Genomic DNA, 16,940 nt, shown 5'->3' on the forward strand with positions numbered 1-16,940 from the left:
TCCCAGAGCAAGTTTCCAAGAGAACCTGGGAGATGCTACCTGGCCTTTTCTAACCAGCCTCAGAAGTCAGAGAACATCGCTTCCATCACATTCTGTTCAAGGAGGCTCACCCCAGTTCAGGGCGAGGGGACACAGACCCCACCTCCTGATGAGAGGAGGGTCTAAGGATTCAGTCACATTTTTAAGCCACTGCACCAGCTCAGTCAGGGGCACATCAGGCCTGGGGGAGACAGCACTGTCTGCCTCCCTGACAGGCATGAGTAGTTAGCCAGGTGAGCAGGGCATGAGCCAGGGAGAGGAGCCACCCCTCCTGCCCCAGCCCGGAGCTCCCAGCTGATGCTGGAGTACCGCTGCCTTCATCCTGCTCACAGCCTCCAGGCCTGGTGGAGCCCAGGGCTCCCTCATTCAGCTGAGGCTCCACGCCAGGCCCTGGAGGTCAGACTCTGCCCAGAGAGCACCCAAGGCAAAGGCGATCCCTGGGCTCCTTGCTGCCCACCACCCACAGGTGCTTTGTTTTCCTGACAGAGATCCTTCTTTTTTTTTTTTTATGAATACTTTGGTTTTTGAGTTTTATTTTTTTTACAGTAGGTTCTTATTAGTTATCTTATACATATTAGTGTATACATGTCGATCCCAATCTCCCAATTCATCCCCCCTCCACCCCGCCACTCAGAGATCCTTCTTCTCATCCTTAGTCTGGGGCCATTTCTGTCCCTGCCGTCCTCACTAATCTGGGGCAGACAGGAGGCCCCTCAGAGAGGGCTCCCCACACACACATCAACCCCCGAGGTTTGGGAGCTCAGTCTCGGGGTCTGGAACAGTGACTCTCTCCCCAGCTAACCCCAGCTGTGGCTCCCCAGTTCCCTTCCTTCTGACGGCTCCTTAAAAATCTTCCCCCACCCCACCCTCTTGGTCAGGAGACAAATGTGTTCCTCGTATTGCTGTTAGTCCAGGAGGCCACTTTCCCGTCAAACAAAATACCCAGCCTTCTGATGACTTGAAAGCACCTAGTCTGGGACACACATACACATACACACTAACGCTGCTCCCCTTTCTCCAAAAGGCCACTGATCTCCAGAAGAGGTGAGACAAAGGTTCACCTGAGGTCACGTCATCTTCCCTCCACCTTCAGAGCCGCAACCAAACCGTCAGACCAGTCTGGGTGGGGCAGAAGCACCCACTGGCGGAGCGCCTGCTCCGGGTCCGTGCTGAGCCATCCGTCCCTGCCGACCGCCCTGCGAGGCAGGTGCCCCAGTCTACTCCATTACACAGTGAAGAGGCTGCAGCTGCGGCATGGGGGCGGGGGCAGGGTGATGGACTAGCTTGTGTCTGACTTGAGGTTCACTGTCACGTTTACCTCAACGTTTATCTCTAAAACCTGTCCTCCTTCTCGTCTCCCTTCCTCTCGCCCTCCTCCTCCTCGACTTCTGCCTCTCTCTCCCTCTCCTTCCATCCCTCTGTCTGTCTGCTTCTGTCTGCGTTCTCTCTCTCTTTCACTGTAACCCACACACAGGAGTCTAGGGCTGCTTAGAGGCCAGAATCACTCCAAAATGGCCTGAGCCTTCCACGCGTCCTTGGTACCAGAATATGGCCACACTTGTTTGGAAAACTCCATGAAGGAATGGACAGTGGCTACCTGTCCAAATACGAAGAAGGGAAGGGAAATATTAATAATAAGCACCTCTTCAGGTGACAGATTCAGGTGACCCAAGGATCCCACCTTAAGAGAGTCTGCCCTGCAGCATGATCATCTAACGTGAAACTCATTCTCATCTCAGATGCTTTTGCATTTTGAAAAAGCCTTCAGAGAAAAGTTCCCAATGGTAGGACTCAAGGGTAGTCCCCAATAGTGGCCTTTTTGCACCACATCAGCCGGTCATTGGCTACCCAAGTCAGGGAAGGCAGGGTGGGCCGGCCTTCCAGGGGACGCCTCTCGTTTGGCTGAGGGCTCGTCTCCAGCAAAGGGGCAGCTGGGAGTCATTAGCAGCAATCCTCCAGCAGCTGGGGGATGGGGAAACTAGCAAGTTAGAAGGTAAACAAGCAGGTCTCCTCCTCAGAGCCCGGAGGCATCCCCAGCATTCTCAGCCACAGAACACAGTGTGCAGGAGCAGAGGCCCGTCCCTGCCACAACCTCAGTTTCCCGGTTCGTAAAATGGGTATGCAGGACCAAGGGGTCCTTTCCAGCTCTGCATGTCCAAGCTTCTGTGATTCCAGTTCCACCTCGCCCCAAAGTTCCAACCAGGCAGTCCCCTTCAGGTGATGGATTCAGGTGACCCAAGGATCCCACCTTGAGAGAGTCTGCCCTGCAGTGTGATCACCTAACGTGAAACTCATTCTCATCTCAGATGATTTTGCATTTTGAAAAAGCCTTCAGAGAAAAGTCCCCGATGGTAGGACTCCATGCACATGTGGCGCTAGTTAAGAAAGCAGAAGGCTTCCTGGCACCTCAGGTCATATCACAGACCTTCAGAGCTGGAAGGGACCTGAGAGAGGCTCCCTCAACCCCAGCCATACAAAAGGGGAAACTGAGGCTCAGGGTGGAGAAGTGATTTCCTCACCATCACACAGCAGAGCCAGCGGCAAGAATTCCCGGCCCTGAGCCTTTCTTAGTGCTCTGGGAGGAGTCCTCAGAAAGGAGGGCTCAGACCAGGAAACGCAGCTGCCTCAGGAGGGTTCCCCAGAAGCAGAACCTGAGTCAGAGATTCCCATTCAGATGATTTATGGGGTGGGGGGGAGGCCCTGGGGAGAAAGGGAGTGAGGGAAGCAGGATAGGGAAGGAGTAAAAGCTAAGCCAGAACACGGTCTCAGCTGGGGTCAAGCCGCAGTCCCACCAAGGATATTGGACCCCTAATAGCATCACAGAGTTTGTCCTACCTTGAGGCTTGGGGTGGCCTTTTGCACCACATCAGCCGGTCATCAGCCATCGTCTGCCCAGGTTGGGAAAGGAAGGCAGGGTGGGCCGGCCTTCCGGGGGACGCCTCTCGTTTGGCTGAGGGCTCGTCTCCAGCGAAGGGGCAGCTGGGAGTCATTAGCAGCAACCCTTCAGCAGCTGGGGGATGGGGAAAACAGCAGGTTAGAAGGAAAACAAGCAGGGCTCCTCCCTGGAGTCCCGAGGCATCCCCGGTGTCCCCAGCCACAGAACACAGTGTGCAGGAGCAGAGGCCCGTCCCTGCCACAACCTCAGCTTCCCGGTTCATAAAATGGGTATGCAGGACCAAGGGGTCCTTTCCAGCTCTGCATGTCCAAGCTTCTGTGATTCCAGTTCCACCTCGCCCCAAAGTCCCAACCAGGCAGTCCCCCTACCCCCAGGCTCCCCACTAGGCAAAGCAGTTTAAGACTCAGTGAGACCAAAGTAGGGTCTCCATTCAGTCAAGCCTGAACCCCACGAGGCAAGTAAAGGCAACAGTGTCTTGGCACGTGTACGTCTCCAGCCTGCAGAGCAGGCCTAGGGAGTCAGTATTTCTTGACATGTAAGTACCGAGACCACACTGGGTTGTCAGTAAATTCATTATCCCATTACGCAGAACTGAATTATTCAGCGCTCTTGAGGCCGCCTCAGGAACGTGCCCCAGCACAGTCAATGCGGCATTAGACGGATGGATGGAGTCAGGCCCAGGGCATGGTTGGTGCCGGGGTGATGGATCTGGGCCCGGACAGGCTGCCAGGGCTTGCAGGCACAAGGCTGCCTGGCTGGCAGGACCTGGGCACTGGGTGTTCCTGGGGTCTGTAGAGGGGGTTATGCACGTATCCACAGTCCTCCTCACCCCTTAAGAAATCGGCAGAGTATATCTTTGGAGCCCACCTGCTCCAAAGGGCCCAGGGACAGAAGATCCAGGCTCCACCTCTTCCTGGCTGTGTGACCGCCAGAAGGTCATTCACCTCTCTGAGCTTCAGTTTCTTTATCTGTAAAAAACACAGTGATGATGCTGAATGTTCCCAGTATCCATTCTCCCTTTTAAAGATAGAACTGATTTTTTCATTGAACATATAACCCTCTAGAATAAAGACTATTTCCAGGCCAAAGTGTGGTCACGTGACTAAGTGCTGCTCAAAGGGATGCAAGTAGAATATCTTACGAAACTTTCAAGAAGTGTCCTTAAAGGAACGAGGTTAGTTCTATTTTGTCCCTTTCTGCTTGCTAAAAACTGGGTTGAAGGTGTGATGGCTGGAACTCAAGCAGTCATCCTGTTTAATGAGAAGACACCACATGATGAGGATGGCAACACAGCAGAGGAGAAGCCTGAGTCTCAGTTGACCCTGGAGGCTCCGTACAACCTCCAAGTTACATCTGTATAAAATAGAAACCAACTTCTTTTTTGGACTTTTCTGTCTCTCACAGCCAAACTCAACCTTACCTTGTTGGGCAAGTCCAAGGGTGAAATGAGTTATTACAGGAAAAGTGGCCACCTCAGTAGGTATTTCCTCTAGGATATGTCAGTGGTTAAGAACTATAAGCCCTGAAACCAGAGAACATGGGTTCAAATCCCAACTTTACCACTTATAAGCTGTGCAAATTTAGGAATGTTGCTTAACCTCTCTGTGCTGCAGCTTCTTCACCTGTAAAATGGGGATAAAAATGGTACCTTTCCCCTTACAAGGTTTATGTGAAGATTAAGTGAGTTAAATGAAGTTTAACTGACACACAGTAATTGCTATACTGACACAGTAATTGAAGTGACTGACACACAGTAATTGCTATATAAATATCAGCCGTTAGTATTTCATTTTTGTAGATCTAGGGGGATTCCCTATGTAACTCAGAGACCTGGGTCCCTGTAACATCTCCCAAAGCTCATCTCAGTCTAGATTTTCCCCTCAAAGTGGCTGTGCTCTCAGGGTAGCAACGCCAGAGGTGTTCTGAGTTTCAACCATGACATGAACAGTTTTGCTTGGGGTGGGCGGCAAAGTCTGGGATCCTTGTTTGGAGCCCACAAGAGGGATTGCTCTTTGGAATCCAGGTGAAGTTCTTACTCAGGAAGCGAGAAAGAGAAACAAAAGCCTGAGATGGGCTGTGTACCCTGGGCAGGTGTCTCTCCTCTCTGGGCCTCTGGGGAGTGGATTAAACCAGAGGTTACAGCTCATGCACCAGCAGCTCAAAGACCAATGTGGAATATGAGGGAACCTCTTTGGGTTTGAGGCAGCAGGGAGCAGTGGGGACTGGGGCAAGGGCACATGACCCGTGGGGGATGGGGGGGGAACCACACAGCACCAGCCAACCTGCCCTGCAGCAAAATGGGCCCAGTGGGGGCTTCCCTGGTGGCGCAGTGGTTGAGAGTCCGCCGCCAATGCAGGGGACACGGGTTCGTGCCCTGGTCCAGGAAGATCCCACACGCCGCGGAGCGGCAAGGCCCGTGAGCCATGGCCGCTGGGCCTGCGCGTCCGGAGCCTGTGCTCTGCAACGGGAAAGGCCACAACAGTGAGAGGCCTGTGTACCGCAAAAAAAAAAAAAAAAAAAAATGGGCCCAGTGTTGTCAAATCTGCTGCTCTTTCAAAAGAAATGGAAATCAAATCTGAATGTGAAATTTTCTGATGGTTTAGTGTTGGCTCCATTCAAATAAACAAAATACTGATGGAGGCAAACAAAATATGTCCCCAGGCCAGCTCAGGGGCCACCAGAAGTAAACAAGCACTGAGAAGTCTCCCATGCAATGCAATCGGAATCCTTGAGTTCCAGGCTCCATGTCCTGGTGTCTCGGGGGAAAATGGGCATATGCTGAGTGTGGGGATAAAAGAAAGGGGCTTGTCCTCCCCGGGGAGGTAGGCACCCTGGGCTGAACCCAGGGAAGGTGAGCCTGACCCCTTGCTCCCTCCCCGCTGGGTTCAGGATGGCAGTAAGGTGGACAGAGGCAGGAGGTTGCCCTGCAACCTCAGGTGACACTCTGACTCCCAGAGCTCCAAGTTCCTCCTCTGAGAAACAGACTGGGGAATCTTCAGCTCAGGCACAAGGCAGGGGCCCTGGCCCTCCTGCCCCTGCTGAGGCCCTGCCCTGTGGGGATCTCTGCACCCACGGCTTTGGGGACACCCAGGGGCCCTTGGGATCTGTGTGTAGATTGAACTGCTGATCTTGACTCTTCTCTCCCTGACCCATAATAGGGCTACACAGCCACACCCTTTGCCACGTGAGCTCACAGTGCCACCCCATAGAGAGGGCAGAGTACACACACTTGCCCCCTATGCAGAGCTTGGCCGAGTGATTTGTTGGGGCCGCTGGAACATGAGCAGACCTGACTGAGGCAGAGGCTTTCAAAGTACCTGTGTGGTTGGCCTCTTGCCCCCATGCTGTCCCCTGGGAAAGAGCACCCCCAGGTAGCTGCTGGTCTCAGAATGATCTGGACCCACAACCCCAAGCAGAAATAGCCCAGCTGATCCACTGACCCAGCAGTGAGAAAAGTAGGTGTTTATTTTGGAAGTTGCTGAGACTTGGGGCTGCCACACAGCAATGTTGCAGCAGAAACCTGACCGCTATGCTGGGAGGTCGTGGGCTTCCCCAACCTGGACCCAGCTTGCTGCACAGAAGCTCCCACCCTGTCTGGTCATCCACTGTCCCAGAAGCCCCTGCACCCCTGGCTCTGATGCAAATAGAGAGACTCTCCTTGGAGTGGGGAGACCCCAGGCTTTGTGCCATACAGAACTGGAGACAATCCCCACATCCTGCCTATGAGACCCCAGATGTCCCCTGTCTGTAAAGAGTGGGTGATCATGCCTGCCTCACCAGGGACTGGGGAGGCTTGATGAGACACAAGTCTGCAGCAGGGCAAGGGTGGGGTGCACGGTACTGGCATTTCCACTCGTCAGGCGTGGGAGGGATAGGGCATCTCCTGGGAGAAAACTGACCCCTGAGGAAAACGAGGCCTTACCTTTGGAGAGCGTGATTTTGAGTTCAGTGTGGAATCTGTCACTCAACCTGAAAAAAAGCAAAAGGGGTTATCTCAGCACCAACTCTCAATCACCCCTGGGCACAGACCACACTGCTAGAGTGCCTGTATCAGTTAGGAATGCTATGAACTTCAATAAAGAATAAATAGCTAATCATTGCTTAAACACAAAGGGCTCCATTTTCTCACATAACAAGGAGGCTAGAGGTAAACAGTTGCTGGGAGTGGTTTAATGTCTAGATAATGTCTTCAAGGACCATCATCATCCTCACTGTTTTTTTTTTTTTTAATTCTTAACCTTGTTGCCTCAGGGCCACAAGATGGCTGCTAAAGTTCCAAGCATTTCATCTTTACACAACCCTATTCAGGGTAAGAAAAGGCTAAGCAAGAAGAGGGGATTTCTTATTATCAGGGAATAAAAAGTCCTGAGAAGCACCTCTTTTTCCCTGGCAAGATATCCCTGGATATCTTGAAAAAGGGACTGGGGTGGGGAGGGGGGTTGTGACAGCCTGAGAGGGATCACAGTCCATCCCCCAGAGCTGGGCACATTGTCGCCTGAACAATATTGGGCTCCTGTTGGCAAAGCAGAAGGAGGGGGTTGGCTCTGCAGTGGATGGTAACACTGTGTGCTGGAGGTGGGAGAATCGGTCCCACAGAGGCAGCACTCCTAACTGCAAATCTAGAAGCTGCTTTGTGGCAAACAGCAGACTTCACTTTGCTGCAAATAACAGAATCCACTTTGTTGCAAATAGCCAAGTCTACTCTGTGGCAAACAGCTGACTCTGGGAGGGCCAGAGCGTGGGTGCGACACAGCATCACTCTCCTTCCAACCATGGACTCACATGCCGCATCAGGTCTGGTACCTGCAGGGGAGGCTGAGACGTGTGTGTTTGTCTTCTTTTGGGGAAGGAAGGATTCACAATGTAGGCCAGTGTCTCAAGGAGGAGAGAGAAGAGATGCAGGGGAACTTTCTTTGCTATTTCTCAAAAGGACGCCCATGAAGTCTTGACCATTTGACGGCTCCTGAGTGTCAGCTGAGGTGTCTGGCAAAAGCGATGATGCCCAGGAGTGGCTTTGACAGTGGCACCCTGCCCATCCCATCAAGAAGAAACGAGCAGGGCTTCCCTGGTGGCGCTGTGGTTAAGAATTTGAAAGCCTCTGCCAGCCAATTCAGGGAACACGGGTTCGAGCCCTGGTCCGGGAAGATCCCACATGCCGCGGAGCAACTAAGCCCGTGTGCCACAACTACTGAGCACGTGCACCACAACTACTGAAGCCCACGCACCTAGAGCCCGTGCTCCTCAACAAGAGAAGCCACCGCGATGAGAAGCCCATGCACCGCAACGAAGAGTAGGCCCCGCTCACTGCAATCAGAGAAAGCCCACGCGGCAGCAACGAAGACCCAGCAGAGCCAAAAATAAATACAAATAAATAAATTTATTAAAAAAAAAAAAAGAAGAAGAAGAAGAAAGGAGCAGGTGACACCATGAAACACACATCTAAGTCATCCACTGGGGAATCCCAGAGACACCCAAATGCCAGGACCTGAGTTGAACCAGAGAAATCGGATCACAGGTAAATCTCTGGCACATGGTGGAAGCCTCTCAAGAGAACTCGATGAACTTCCAGGGGATATAGGAGCTCTGGACTTGGGCCAGTGGTGAGATGACAAACTCTTATGTGAAGCTGAGACAGGGACAGGTTCACACCTGGCTCTGCCACTTATATGTCACCTGACATCTGGGAACCTCAGTTTGCACATCTGGAAAACGGGGGCAATGCTAGCTTCTTGAGAGGGTGGCTGTGAGGAACATGCCCACTGCCCATTCTGTCTATGCAGTAGCAGGGAATCCTCTGTATTTAAATACCTAATGTGACTTCCCTGGTGGTCCAGTGGTTAAGACTCCTCGTTCCCAATGCAGGGGCCCAGGCTCAATCCCTGGTCGGGGAACTAAGATCCCGCACGCCGCGTGGCGCGGCCAAAAATAAAAACAAACCAAAAACCTCACAGCGTGGTTCTCAAAGAGGGGGGACGGGAACTTGGCAGGGTTATCTTCATCCTGACAACCACACTGAGAGGCTGCAGTTTGTGGCAGAATTTGACCACTCTCCCATGATCTCTACCACCAATGTTACTCTCTCGGTCATCAACTCAGGTGGCAAGGGGAACTTTGCAGATGGAACTAAGGTCACTAACCAGCTCACCTTGAAATGGAGAGATTATCCTGGATTAGCCGGGTGGGTCCCCTGGAATCACGTGAGCCCTGAAAAGCAGAAAAGGAAGGCAGAGTGATCTGAAACACCAGAAGTATTCGAGGTGCCTTCTACCTGGTGAGACCCTGAGCGGAGGATCAGCCAGGCCTGGCCTGACTCCTGACCTACAGAACCACGAGATAAAAAATGGCATTGTTTTAAGCCGCTCAGCATGTGGTGGTTCATTACACAGCACAGAACACTAAGACAGAAGGATCATCCCCATTTTTCTAGCTGAGAAACTCGGAGCTCACACAGCCACAAAGTGAGTGGTGGACCAATGTTTGAACCCAAGTCCCTCAGACTCCGGAGCCCATGCTGTCACTTCCCATTCGGCCTGTCCAGATGAGGAAACTGAGGCATGAGAGGCCAGGGCACTGCCAGTGCCAGCTCCACAGCATCTCAGCACAGAGGAGGCGGGAGCAGGCCGTGGCCCCTGTCCTCCCCCGCTCATCTGAGGGGCCCCAGAAGCTCCTGATTCACGGTCTGTCTGCATCAGCCCACTCGGCCCACCACGGCCCCCGGAGCCACTAGAGTCACAGCATTGCCCCCCGAAGTCTTAGGTGAAAAGCTCAGCAGACCTCACCCAGATGTGGTCAGACTCCAGGCTGCAAGTTTGTCTGTGGAGACAGGAGGCCTAAAGAAGGCAAGCCCTGGACAGAGGCTCACAGGCACCTCTGAGAGAACCACAGCTGCCGGGGAAGAGCCCACAAGTGCAGGAAGGGGATTGAAGGGCCCAAAGGTAGGAGGAGGATTCCTGGGGCAGGGCCTGGGGACTGGGGGTGATCAGCCAGCCAGTGAGGCCTCTCTGGCCCCAACAGACTCCACTCTTATGTCCTAACTTCTCTGACCCATGCTCCAAATCAGAAGAAACAGTTGTCCTATGGGCCAGGTCAGACACAAAGATCAAAGATGTATTCAGTTTTGCTGACATGGAGCGTAAAAAAAAAAAAAAAAAAGTCTAACCCAAGTGTTTTAAATTGTGAGATTTCACATTAAAAGCCAGATTTCCAACCTCTTTTGAAAAATCAGAAGCTCCAGCCACAATATGCTCTTCTTCCCACATGGCCACATGAGTGGGAGCTGAGGGGCCGCCACACCTGATGGGGCATCAGTTCTGGAACACCACAGTCCCCACTGCTTCCTACCGCCCTCCCCTCACCTGCCTGCCTGACCCCTGAAGATATCTAAATTCTAATCCTTTAGGCCCAACTTGACTCCATAACCTTACTCTTCTGCCCCTACCCCGCCCAGTCCTGGGGGGATCCTGGGGGAAGGCGCCCAGCCTGTATGATGTTAGCAGGGCTGGGAGAAGTAGGGGTTGGGGGTATTAGGTTAGTAACTCAGGGGCCTCTACCAGATCCATTTTTGTGAACAGCTGTTTCCAGTGACCCAGTCTGGCTAAGAATTTGGCAGGGGTCAAACCCCCTGACTTCCTGGTGTCGACCCAACAGCACGTATGGGCATGCATCCTCTCTGCCCTCATGACCAGCAGGTGCCTTGGTGCCTAATGGGGCAGCTGCACTTGGCCAAAAGGGCAATTGAGAGAGGCAGAAATGATCCTCCCCCACCCCTGGAGACAGCTGCCCACATCCACGTGGCCCTCTGGGGAGGCCCAGCTTCCACCGCCGCCACTCGGGCCACCTCCAAGGAAAAGAACCCAAACCTACTTTGTCTTCAGCCCCCGGGTCTTCTAGGAAAAGGCCCTGTAACAGATTCGGAGGCGACACTTTGCTCCCTTCATTGCGAACTGAGACACCGGCGCTGTAATGGAAGAGACAAGAAATGAGTAGCGAATGGGGGAGGGAGGTGGAAAAATTAAATTTTGCGTGATCAGCAAGGGTTCAAACAATCGCTCGCCAACTGAAGTGGGTGCCACGTCTATAAGTCATTCTGTTTTATAGACCATTAGGATCTCCAGAGAGAACCTGCATGGAGACCACTGCTTTTTGTTGAAATTAAAATGTCAGAGAAGAAGAAATAGAACAAAACAGGGAATCTGCAATTAATTACCAGGCCATAAAAATTCAATAATCAGGAGGCAGAGCAGCCGCAGGCCCAGAGGTATCAGAGCCAGCGTAACAAGAATGGAATACATTAATCTTTTCAAATTAGTTTTTTAATCTGAGGGGGATATATGGTGACATGCCTCCCCTCCCCGCCCGCCTCCCACCTCCACGGGCTCCGGCCTGAAGCCAGGTGGGGGGAGGGAGGTTCTGGTGTGAGCTGGGGGCCTGCCCAAACCCAGACCCCCAGACAGGAAAGAGAGCGCCAGTTTGCAGCCCCGGCTGAGCCCAGCGCCCCAGTGCCGCCTGGCCTGGTGGAAGGGTCTCAGCAGAGGAACCATGAAAGCACTTCTGGTTTCCCCCGGGTCAGAAGAGCTCATTGTGTGTCCACGCTCCTGCGTGGCCTCCCGCGGGCCCAGAGCTCCCGCAGCTCCGGTCAGTCCCGGGCTCTGAGCTCCGGGCTTCTTTAGTTCGCCCTGTCTTCAGTCTCAGCCAAACTGCTCCCTCACCAACCTCCCCCAACAAGCCTGTCCCTGAGCCTTGCTGGGGCTGAGCCTCGCCTAGAAAGCCCCCGGTGGGACTCCAGTCTGCCCAGTGTGGTTGCTGAAGGCTGGTGTCAGGGGACAGCCACGGAGCAACGGCCAATGGAATCTGGCTCCTTTTAAATGTAACAGCTATAGCCCACTAAGTCCCAGGCCCTGTGTGAATCCTTCACCTGGATTTTCTCATTTCATCTCCCAAGAGGTCAGAACTGTTAAGAACCCCATTTTACAGAAGAGGAAATTGTGAAGCCGGGACACACAAGTTCCCTGTGCCCTGTGGTCTCTGAGCCCAGCTTCACTAACACAAGCCAGGACAGCTTCTTTCGCCTCGCCCCATTCGGCACACAGTCAGTGTTCCCATCACTGTTCACTGGATAGCATCCCTGAGGAACAGCCCTGCAAGGGGACTTCACCTGCCCTCTGATCTTTCCTCCCCAAGATATCTTCAACTTATGATAACAGCAGCTGCCACTTCTTGAGCAGCTACTGTGTGCCAGGCTATGGGATCTGGTGCCATTAATAGTACGACAGTGGTCCCAGTTTTACACAAAGGAAACTGAGGCTCAGAGACTGATGGGCCCAAGATCTCACACCCAAGCCTAGCTGGTACCCAAGAGCATGATTCTAACTAAGGGTGTTGTCTCAGCACCCCATCAACCAGATCTGACCCAGGGCTCCCAAACCCCAACTCCCCCAAACATACATTCCTTCAACTTGACATCCTTGGTGACCTCCCCCAAGAGGCCCTCCCTGAACCTCTCGGTCCCTCCCAGGGTTCCTTTAATTTCTATCATTTGTACCTGTTAGTATCCTGTTATACCGACGTTCTACTCGCCCACCCATATGCCCCTGGGGGTTCTCAGCAAAAATGGTAGCGATGAGGAAGCAGCATAGCCGCCGGCACAGTTCCGAAAGCGGCCACTAGATGACGACTGACCCACTTGGGCGGGGCTTGCAGTAAGGCCATGAGGCCGCCAGATGGTGGTCGAGGCCGCGGCTCCGAGGGCACTGCCCGGGCAAGTTGGAGCCGCGAGGGCCCGCGGGTCCCAGGGCGGTCCCAGTAGCCCTAGCGCAAGTGACCTGGACGCCGCTGCCTCCTGCCCGAACCATGACCCAGCCCGTGCCCCGGCTCTCTGTGCCCGCCGCGCTGGCCCTAGGCTCGGCCGCGCTGGCCGCTGCCTTCGCCAGCGGCCTCTTCCTGGGTGAGTAGGGCCGGGCCTTCGGCATCCTCGGCAGAGGCCCCGCGGGCGGGCGGACGCAGGAGCAGAGCCCGTGAACCCGCGAGGCTGGCTGCGGCTGAGGCTCACCCCTGGCGCCCTGGAGCCCCAGGCCCTGACCCAGCACCACCCCTCCCCGGCAGGGAGATGGTTCCCTCCATGGCGATCCCGGCGAGAGAAGCGCCTGCTGCCCCCTGAGGACAGCCCCCTGTGGCAGTATCTGCTGAGCCGCTCCATGCGGGAGCACCCGGCGCTGCGGAGCCTGCGCCTGGTCAGCAGGGCCGGAAGCGGGAACGGGCGCCCACCTCGGGCCGGGAGGGACCCACGTGGCTGCGTGACCTTGGGCTGGTCGGTGGCCCCCGTCCGCGCAGGCCGGGCATGGTTGGGCGTTCCATGAAGGTCCGCCCCTGGGCCACGCCCACAGCCACGCCTCTGGGGGCTCTAAACCTGGGGCTCAGCTGGGTGACTGGCAGGGCTAGTGCGACCCTCTCCTCCCCGCAAGCAGCTGACCTTGGAGCAGCCGCAGGGGGATTCCATGATGACCTGTGAGCAGGCCCAGCTCTTGGCCAACCTGGCTCGCCTCATCAAGGCTAAGAAGGCACTGGACCTTGGTAGGGCACGTGGCTGGGGTCACTGGGGGCCGGAGTCACCGGGCCGTCGCCCCACTCTGGCTTGAGCCTGTCCGTGTCCACGTCCTCAGGCACTTTCACAGGCTACTCGGCCCTAGCGTTGGCCCTAGCGCTGCCCCCGGCCGGGCGCGTGGTGACCTGCGAGGTGGACGCAGGGCCCCCGGAGCTGGGACGTCCCCTGTGGAGGCAGGTGAGTGCCCCACACACCTGAGGCCTTCGTCGGGACCCTGGAGCCCGGCCACTCCCAGCTCCGGGAGAAAGGACATGCTGACTCTGACCCCGCTCCTCTCGCACGCAGGCCGAGGTGGAGCACAAGATCGAACTTCGGTTGAAACCCGCTCTGGAGACCCTGGGTGAGCAACGGAGCGGAAAGGGCCTTGGCGCCATTTCCCAAATGGGACCACCCGGCGCGAGGTAGTGACCCGGTCCAACGGGCGGGCTTAGGCAATGACAGCCCCCACCCCCCCCCCCGCCACCCGGTACGCAGCCACATGCAGAGTGGCAGGCAGGGGCCCTCAAGTACCTGAATGGTCACAGCGCCTGGGCCGGCCTGGGCGGGGTCTTCCGGCCGCTGGGGCCTGCGGACTCAGCTGCATCTGCCCCTCCCTCCCCCGCAAGATGAGCTCCTGGCAGCGGGCGAGGCCGGCACCTTCGACTTGGCCGTGGTGGATGCGGACAAGGAGAACTGCACCGCCTACTACGAGCGGTGCCTGCAGCTGCTGCGACCCGGAGGTGTCCTCGCTGTGCTCAGTGTAAGGGACAGCCCCGGGAGAGAAGAAAGACCCTCTTGAGCTGGGTCCGTCTTTTCCTTGGGCTCCTCCTCGCCCCCCTGCCCCAGAGCCCCGCCTAGTACAATCACGTAAGCTCCTGCCCCCAGGTGTTCGAATTGAGTCCCCAGGTTTTCCACTTTCCCCTGCTCAGGTCCTGGGTCTCCAGCTCTCACCCCGCCTCCTGCTCAGGCACCCCCCCAGGCCCCGCCCCCACGATGCCCCGCCCCTCCGCAGGTCCTGTGGCGTGGAGAGGTATTGCAGCCTAAACCGCAGGACAAGGCGGCCCAGTGTGTGCGAAACCTGAATGAGCGCATTCTGCGGGACGCCAGGGTCCACATCAGCCTCCTGCCCCTGGGCGACGGCCTCACCTTAGCCTTCAAGATCTAGGGCTGGCCCCTACCGAGTGGCCTCAAGGGAGGGGCCCTGGGACCCCCAGCCATTGACACCGAGTTTTAAATCTGACAATAAAGTGAGGCCTGGGACACGACGATCTTCTGAGCCTCCGTATGTGCTGAAGTGGGGTAGGGAGTGAAGGCCCCGCACTGGCTACATCTTCAACAAAAGGGAGCCTTGAGGCCACAGATGTTCATCCCCTCCCTGGCACACTCCTGAGGACACTCTGGCACCAGGGCTGTAGCCTGACCACAGGAGCTTCCAGCTGACTGGAAGCAGGATTATCAAAAGTTTTAATTGGGGCTTCCCTGGTGGCGCAGTGGTTGAGAGTCCGCCTACCAATGCAGGGGACCCGGGTTCATGCCCCGGTCCGGTAAGGTCCCACATGCCACGGAGCAGCTGGGCCCGTGAGCCATGGCCGCTGAGCCTGCGCGTCTGGAGCCTGTGCTCCGCAACGGGAGAGGCCACAACAGTGAGAGGCCTGCGTACCGCAAAAAAAAAAAGTTTTAATTGACCTGCCCACATGCAGTTGGTCAGAAACCCCAGCTCCTTGTGGAGATTTGCCTCCACAGGACCTGAGGGCTGGAAACCTGGTAGAGCCCCTGTGATCTCCCTCTGACACCTCTTCCTAAGAAGGGCAAATGACTAAAGTTCCTGTTCAGTGCAGCTGGAACCGGTGGAGACCAATCTGGGATCTGATGGCAGGAAAAGGGCCTTGCTCCGTGTAAGTGTTGTAGGTTACGCCAATTCTGCTGGCCGTTTGCCCAGTTGTCACAGAACTGTCAGCTTGGCCTCACCTCTGCAGTGGAGGCCCTGGTCAACATCACCTGAGACCAGGCCACTTGACTTAGGCCTGAGGACCTCAAGGTTGACTGGAGTATGTATCCTCTCCTCCCCATGAAGTCCATGAAGAACATGAGACACTGAGTGGGATCACTGGCCAGAGGTGTGAAGCAGACAGGCCAATAGGTAGGAGGCAATTTTTAACAAGTTCCCCAGAGGAAGATGAAGAGAAAGTTAAGCTTTCCAACACAAACATCTATGAGCCTATGAGCCCAGGTGGAGAGGGAGCCAGGTGCTTCACTCTGTGGTTTAAACCTCCACAATCCATAGGAAGATCTTATCTCCACACCACAAATGAAGATCAGGCTCAGATATGAAGTGTCCTTTCCACCAACACTGCCTCAGGCCTCAGGCAGAAATGGCATCAGCCTAGAATTAGGTTTTGCCACCATCTGTTAGGCCTGGGTGGTGGAACTGAACCTGGAGGCTGCTGATTAATAAATTAATCATCTATTAATTTCTAACATATCAAGGCCACAGGAGCCCCATGAGCCCACAGCTGGCAGCTTTCATAACCCTACAGTATTTGGGATATATACTTGCATTTCAGACAACCCTCAGGAACCTGGCTGTAAACTATCCTTCTCTCTCCTACTTATAAAAGTATATAAGAAGCACATGGGTGAATAGGTCCATTTTACTCTTAAGTATCCTGAAAACACAAGAGCTGCTTTCATACCTAGCTTGCAGACAGCCTTTCCTGTTTTTCTTCTTACCTAGCAATAGGTCCTGCCTGATTCAAACAAACTGGTTCAAATTCCAACTTACTGCCATTAAGTTATGTGTCTTATTCCATGGGCCATTCCAGCCAGTCCCTTAGGACAAACAGATCAGAAGGGGCCTTTGTGCCCCCCATTCCACCTGTATGGAAAGCTTGTTTGGGTTGCTAATCTCTCATCAGATTCTTCTTGACCTGGAAATTTTCAGCATGTATCACTTTTTGGGTAATAAGTAAGTACTACATTTTCTTATCTGTTCTCTCTGACTTCAAACTATACCACAGATCTAGTATTATGAATTTGTTCAACAAAACCCTTCTCTAACCTTTGATGGTATCTTTCTAACACTTCTGCCATCAAAATTCCTCTTTCCTACTTTTCCAACCAAATCATCTATTAATTTCTATCATTCAGCTCAAGTCCAGATTAAGGCCAATGGCCACATAGCCTGAAGGCACTCTGGTCACAAACTTAGGCCCAAGCTTCTCAGTGCCTGCCTGAAAAGAAAGGAGTAACGACCTCTCACTGGGGCCCATACACTTGCATTCTACAGACCCTCTGGGTATTGACACTGTCTGTCTACGCCTTACTCCCTTTCCATACACCTCGTCCCATCCTACCTAACTAGGGCCTGGATCATTTCCAAAGCAATAACCCAAAGGGGTGTGGTGGGTGTATACAACCTTCAGCACC

General features: G+C 54.5%; 1 protein-coding gene and 1 long non-coding RNA gene across 2 annotated transcripts; one reads left to right on the forward strand and one right to left on the reverse strand.

Annotated features, from left to right (window-relative positions):
* Positions 1–9,099: 9,099 nt before the first annotated feature.
* LOC307175083 lies at positions 9,100–14,169 on the reverse strand. Its single transcript, XR_013824254.1, has 3 exons — positions 14,046–14,169; positions 10,799–10,892; positions 9,100–9,139 (listed from the first exon to the last, which is right to left on the reverse strand). It is a non-coding gene; the product is annotated as an uncharacterized lncRNA (long non-coding RNA).
* Positions 12,575–16,901, forward strand: COMTD1 (catechol-O-methyltransferase domain containing 1). Its single transcript, XM_079899925.1, has 7 exons — positions 12,575–12,878; positions 13,037–13,164; positions 13,399–13,504; positions 13,594–13,712; positions 13,821–13,875; positions 14,141–14,274; positions 14,527–16,901. The coding sequence occupies exons 1-7, from the start codon at positions 12,785–12,787 to the stop codon at positions 14,677–14,679; spliced, it is 789 nt and encodes a 262-aa protein (XP_079756051.1). The 5' UTR covers positions 12,575–12,784; the 3' UTR covers positions 14,680–16,901.
* The last annotated feature ends 39 nt before the right edge of the window (positions 16,902–16,940 follow it).

This window comes from Stenella coeruleoalba (assembly GCF_951394435.1).
Source record: "Stenella coeruleoalba genome assembly, chromosome: 16".
Lineage (NCBI taxonomy): Eukaryota > Metazoa > Chordata > Mammalia > Artiodactyla > Delphinidae > Stenella > Stenella coeruleoalba.